Here is a 6,826-nt window from a genome sequence, read left to right on the forward strand (position 1 = left end):
ATCATTAAAAATATTGCATCTAAGGCAATATGTCTTTTATTCAAATGTTTATTTTATATTTACTTGACTTTATCGATTAATGGTTGTCAAATTGAATTTCATGTGTAAATTATAATGTGGAGCTCCTCATTCTTAAAATTATAAACAACGTGATTTTACTTAAATAGTTTAAACACGTTAACTTATTATTTATGTGACAGTTATAATTTATAAATAAATAAATAAAAGATAATTTTAAAAAATTAATGTTTTTGACTAACAAATTTTAGCGAATTAATGTTTTTGACTATCAAATTTTTAAAAAATTGATAGTCAAAACTCAAAATTCTTAATTCGATAAAATTCGGTAGTTAAATTAGTGTTATTAATTAATTATTTATAAATGTCACTAGATAATAAGTTAATGGAGTTTGAAATCTTTAAAATAATATTTGATTTTGTATAACTTTAAAATCAAGAAGCCCTAAATTGTGAAATTTGAAAAAAAATGTCTGAAATCTCAATTGACCACAAGGACTCTCAATTTGTAATTAATTAATAATAATTATTATTATTATTTGGGAATAAATGAGAGCTAGCTTGACACATCACCGTCATGACTTCCCGCTTTAAACTCAAAGCAATTTCAGATGAAATTGAACTCGTGATTTTTTTTGTCTCTTAAATCGGTAATTAATTAATTATGTAATTCACTCATTTTTATTAATATTTTTCATCAAGTATATCATTTATGATATTGGTGTATGTTCATGATTTGCACCAAAAATTTCTAAATGCATTAAGAAATTGTCCCATTTAAAAATACTATGATTTCTGAATTTTGTAGAAAAATTTGTCTTCTATATCTTACATAGTACAATATTATTTAAATAATCACTTGGTTAATAAATAACCTCATATCAATCAAGAGCTTAGTTTGTACTCTTCTTTTGTGGTGCCGGGTCTCAATTCTCATGTGCATTTTGGTGTTATTACCTTGTAAGACACCAAATTTGGGTGTGGGTTTGACTTCTTTTTCATTCGTATATTATCAACAAATATATTTATAATTTCTTAGAAAAATATTTTAGGAGATGAGACTTGTCGTGGTTCTAATTTATCTAAGATTGAGATACCCAAGAATTAATTATATTATATTATTATTAAGCTACATTATATATAACTTAATATCTATGATGCAATGATATAAACCACATGACATGACACATACCAAACCATGTTCCACCGTCCACGCATATATAGTCACGCTGAAAACGACACTAAATCGTAACTAGTAATATAACTAATAAAAGTAAACATTTTTATCAAATATTGGGCTTAATTCAAATTATGACAACCAGAATTAATTAACACAGTCTATAAGAAGATTTGTTTGATATGATATGAAAATAAATAACTATGAATAAATAACAAAATATGCAATAGATAAAAAAAAAAATAGATTATGTTGAACATATAAGTAATAAACAATGATAATAAAGTTTATAACCAATAATAATATAAATGAATAAAGTAAAAAGTTTAGTATAAACTAAATCAAGAAAAAAAATTGTAATGTATTTTAAATGACCAAATATCACATATTTAATTCACACCTAAAACGCTTTACATAAAAGTTATGGATGTGAGTGTCATGCTTATACCAAGACTAATAAAATCTCGAGCTCACTCTTAAAATCTTACAATTTCACATGAGATTAACGATTTTAAGTAATTATTACAATTTTAAATTTACGATAACAAAATTTTATGATTTATAAATTATAAATAATTTCGATTTTCAATTTTATACGATCTTACGTTTAAAAAATAAATTATATTTAAAAATTAAAAATATTATTTATTCAAATAAATTAATTAATATAATTAATTTTGTAACTATAATTTTTTTTTATAGTATTATTTACTTTTTTTTATTAATTTTATATTTAAATATATAATTTTTTTTAAATTGACTAAGTATAAAATAATTAATTATATATATAAATAATAATAATATATAATTATTATTTTTTTAATTTAAACTCTAGATTTTACGAGTTAAAATTTACCAACGATTTTACTTAAATTCTCAATTTTGACGGTTTTGGCATAAACCACTCTTTTATATATATATATATATATATATATATATATATATATATATATATATATATATATATATATATATATATATATATATATATATATATATATACCAAAATGGGTTAAACACAAAATCTCAAACACAAGAAGATATGGATATCCTCAGCCTCCTTGAGAGGTCTCGGGTTCGAGTGCGTCAGACGGTAAGTTATGCGTCTAGTTAAATGATTAAGTATGTTTGCGGGTTATATCTTTAACTACTTGTGACCACATTTTTTTATCCCATATTATAATTTCTATCAACATTAATGTTATTTATGAAAAAAAATAAAAAAATAAAATAAAATAAAAAGTCTTCTTGTTATAATATAAAAATTATAATCATTAAAACACTTGTTATAATTTAATTATATTTGTAAATGATTTGAATGTATTGTTACTTTTATTTGTTAATAAAATATTAGACCAATTACCACTAGTAAAGTGACATAATCTATGGGGTTTTTTTGAACAACAGCTAAACACACAGAGCAGTCAAACCCATTTATAATTTATACATTAAAAAATTCAAATCATTGTGTTACTTGTGTACGAAGGAGTAAGTTTTTTTTTATTTGTTTTATTTATCGAATCATCAACCGACGTTTTCTATTCATATTTTTTAAATGACCGGTATATGAAACGAAAACCTAAATTAGGTACACCATAATGAATTGTGAAAAAAATTAAAATATAAAAAAAAAATTGGAAGGAAGAATAATAACAAATTTTAGTGAAAAATTTAAACTATCTAGCTCTGTACTAATTCTTGGTTTGATCCTACTGCACTAGAGCAAACCGATTGGATTAAAGGTAGAAAACTAACATGAACCTAAATTGTAGTAAGTTATGTTTAGATTAGAATTAAACTCATAACTTTTGATTTTTTAAGAATCATTATTATCACTTGACTCAGTGAGTTATAGATGTAAATCTGTTGTCTCTATGTCTATGTGTCCTACATTTCAAAATTTAGTTCATTTTAGAATTAATGTGGGTTCCGTTCCACATCCATATTTAATGTGTAATTTTTTCCAGTTTTGAAGTACGGGACATGTCACATTCTTAAAAATACTTTAAAATTATTTTCTCTCTTAATGAAAAGTTATTGTCTCTATATGATTTTAAAATGTTTTTAAGAATGAGGAAGTGACATGATTTGAAGACATAGCTTGGGACAATAGATTCGGCCCCTAACAATAATATATATTTATTTCTCATAAAAGGGTTAACAAAATTCTCTCCCCCACAAATGACTATCTATAATAAACATAATTTGGGATGAAACATTCTTACCAGACAGTTTAGCTCAAGTAACATTGAAAAGAGTTCTACTTATATAACAACAATTTCACACTAAAAAAATCTTATATGTTTATCCATTTATGTTTTGTTCCTAATTTTTGTCTGCACACCATGAACTCACTCTAGGCCCGGCCCGGAGGGGTAGGCAGCCTAGGCCACGACCTAGGGCCAAGGACCTCAAAGGGGCCCATTTTTTTATATATGCTAAGTATTAGTAAGGATTTTTAGTTTCTTATTTTTTAATTTTTTTTTTTATTATGTTAGATTTTTTGGCTCATGGCTCTATAGTCAAATAGAGAAACAAACTAACACTATCAGAACAAAAAATTGAAAATCCTATTGTCTGTCTCACTGTCTGTCTCTCTCTGTCTCTATATCCTACATCGACAACGAAACCGACAACGAAACTCACAACGAAACCGACAACGAAACCGACAACAAAATAATTTCGACGGTGGCTCTGTTTCGCTGGGTTGAGCCTTGAGGTAAGGTTTAACCATTAAAAGTGAAAATTCAACATTAGAGTTTGATTGTTATTTATTTTTATGTTTTGTTTTGAGATTGTGTATTTGTGTGGTTAAGCCGTAAAGATCTTTGAAAATAGTTACTTGTTTGATGGCGCCGAAAAAATATTTATCTGGATATGAAAAACGAAAAAGGAAAAAATTAGAAGAACAATTTGTTAAATCTCAAAGTGGTGCGCTTGACAAGTTTGTTAAAAGAATAAAAGCTAGTTGTTTTACTTAGTTTAGATATGCCCGCTGCTGAAATTCTTGATTTTGTAATGTCAATAGATTGTTATCCTAATGTCTCTATTGTATATCGAATTTTACTAACATTGTCTGTTATGGTAGTTTCTGCCGAAAAAAGTTTTTCTAAGTTAAAATTATTGAAAAATTATCTAAGATCTTCGATGTCTCAAGATAGATTGAATGAATTTGCTATTTTATGTATTGAAAAAGATTTTTTGGAATATATTGATTACGATACAATTATCAATGATTTTGCATCTAAAAATGCAAGAATAAGTCACTTTCGTTGACAATTTATGTTGCATCTTTGTAGATATTGGAAGGTTATTGAAGATCAATGGTGAAACACAATTAAAGTTTATGCGTAGGGCCTCAATTTCGTGCTTTCGCCTAAGGCCTAAAAAATTTCAAGAACGGCACTGCTCTAGGGGATAGTAAGATAGTAAGATGTCAGAAAAAAATTATATCTATCATTTTTTGTGTGTAATAAAACCGATCTGTTTGGTGCGTGGATGAAATCCTCTATCCCAAATTTAATGTACCAGAGTGTTTCAAAGGATAAAACGATATCATTTTAACTTAATTAACTTTAAAAAAATAGGAGAAAGAGTGATACAAGAGTTATGAGATTGTGGAATCCTTTAGTACATGAAAACTGGTAAAGAGAATTTCATCACTTTGGTGCGTTGAAGAAACGTATATAACTATAATTCTTTTTTAAAAAATGATTAATATTGGTCGAATTTAAAATATAAGTAGATTATATATAATTATATATTGGTCTTATCATAAAATAATTGAATAAAAAGTTCACCAAATATAACTCTATAATTGATTAAAAGACGAATTAAAAGAATAATAATCAAATAAATGATGTTACATTTACAAGCTGTTTGATAAGATAAACAATCAACCTGTTCACATCACATGATTTACCCTACCATTATCAAACTCATCTCTTCCTACACCCACTCATGGATACTCTGTTTGGAAAATCAATTAATATATTTTTAGACCATGTTATCTTCACTCCTTTTTTGCTTAAGAAGTATATATACTTAAACAAACTGGACCTATATTAGAAATGTCCTAAATGGTCCCTATATATATTATTATTATTATTTACTATACCTAGCTCTACCAATAAATTAAGCCTGATAAATGATAATGAGGAGATCATCTTCATTAGCAGCCATAGCTGACAAGGTTTCTTGGATCATCGCCGTGGCCTTAGTAAGCCTGCTATTGGTGGCCGGAATGAGAAGAGGGATCGGTTGTTATGAGGAGGAGGAGGCGGCGGCGGAAGACACGGCGGCGGCGGCGATGAGGAGAGGGAAGGTGCAGGTCATGTGCGAGGAGATATATGTAGTGGGAGAGGGAGAGACTTTGCACACCATTAGCGATAAGTGCGGCGACCCTTTTATCGTGGAAGAGAACCCACATATCCACGACCCAGATGACGTCTTCCCCGGACTTGTTATCAAGATCACTCCTCATTCAGATTCTTCAAGGTTTATCACAAATAATTACTAAAAATCTCCTCATCACTAAATATATATCATAAATTCATAATCTATCTGTATATGTGAAAAATGATGAGTTTCCATCTTCTGGTTCTATAGGTGTTATGATCATAATTAAGTATGTATTAATTATCAGTGCATACAAGCTTCAAATTTATATATAATTAGCTTGATTCACATTTATAAAGTCTTAAAGTAGTTGAGATAAGGAAATATAGGTGATAATTCAGATGGAGATCGAGTTAGTAGGTAAACTTGACATTAATATTAACCTAACATGTTTATTAATGAAATTTATATGTTTATTTGCAGTTGACCCGATTGACCCTATCAAAAAAAAATTTAAATCACAAATTTGTTTTAAAAATAAAATCCTAAAAAAAAAAAAAGAGTTAGTCATGAGTAGGGTAAATGGGTTGTCGAGTCTATTTTGAATCATTTCAGGTCGAACAGATTTTAAAATTTTATTAATCAAGTTAGACAGGTTAACATAATTTTGACCCGAATTCATAAATATATTATCCTAACTTGATTTTTTTTTATGTTCGGATCATGTTTTCGTGTCGAGTCAGAAATTGTCATCTCTAATAATAACTATCGAGAATGTTAGCTTCTACATTCAAATTCAAAATATATATATTAGTGAATTTGAATTTTTTTTAAAAAAGATAGAGATCGAATTTCGGAATAAGAAAGATATATGCACACAAAAGTTAAAGAAAATTATGCATCATTTATGGAGTGAATTAAAAAGCTGGAAATTCTTTACATTATTAAATTTTTAATAAAAAAATAACACATTATTTCATACAACTTTCTTGTTAATAATTATTTGTATGTGTGAATCTTTCTTCAAATAATATTCAATAAATTATTAGAGATAGAGTGAAAAAACTTGATTGCACAATTAATTATGCCCACCTTTCAAAAGATTAATTGGTTTATTGATTGATGCACATTTTGTGGCTAGCTTTAATTTCTAATGTTGGATGCGGTTCATTCCAAACAAAATTATAGAGTTGGGGAGTATCAAATCTCAAAATCAAAAATATTTATACTTAATTCGCGAAGAACATGGGAAGAAAAAACATTTATATATGTTATTTTGTTACCGCAAACCTC

At 27.1% G+C, this 6,826-nt stretch overlaps 1 protein-coding gene across 1 annotated transcript; it reads left to right on the forward strand.

Moving 5' to 3' along the window:
* Nucleotides 1-5,345: 5,345 nt before the first annotated feature.
* On the forward strand, nt 5,346-5,796 carry LOC124928687. The gene has a single exon (XM_047468943.1). It carries the CDS (start codon nt 5,349-5,351, stop codon nt 5,712-5,714), a length of 366 nt encoding a protein of 121 aa, XP_047324899.1. The 5' UTR covers nt 5,346-5,348; the 3' UTR covers nt 5,715-5,796.
* Nucleotides 5,797-6,826: the final 1,030 nt, after the last annotated feature.

The sequence above is a fragment of the Impatiens glandulifera genome, chromosome 3, assembly GCF_907164915.1.
Source record: "Impatiens glandulifera chromosome 3, dImpGla2.1, whole genome shotgun sequence".
Classification (NCBI taxonomy): domain Eukaryota; kingdom Viridiplantae; phylum Streptophyta; class Magnoliopsida; order Ericales; family Balsaminaceae; genus Impatiens; species Impatiens glandulifera.

Bases quoted from the DNA above. Each gene is read 5' to 3' on its own strand.
- LOC124928687 (XM_047468943.1), top strand. From the start codon at position 5,349: ATGAGGAGATCATCTTCATTAGCAGCCATAGCTGACAAGGTTTCTTGG.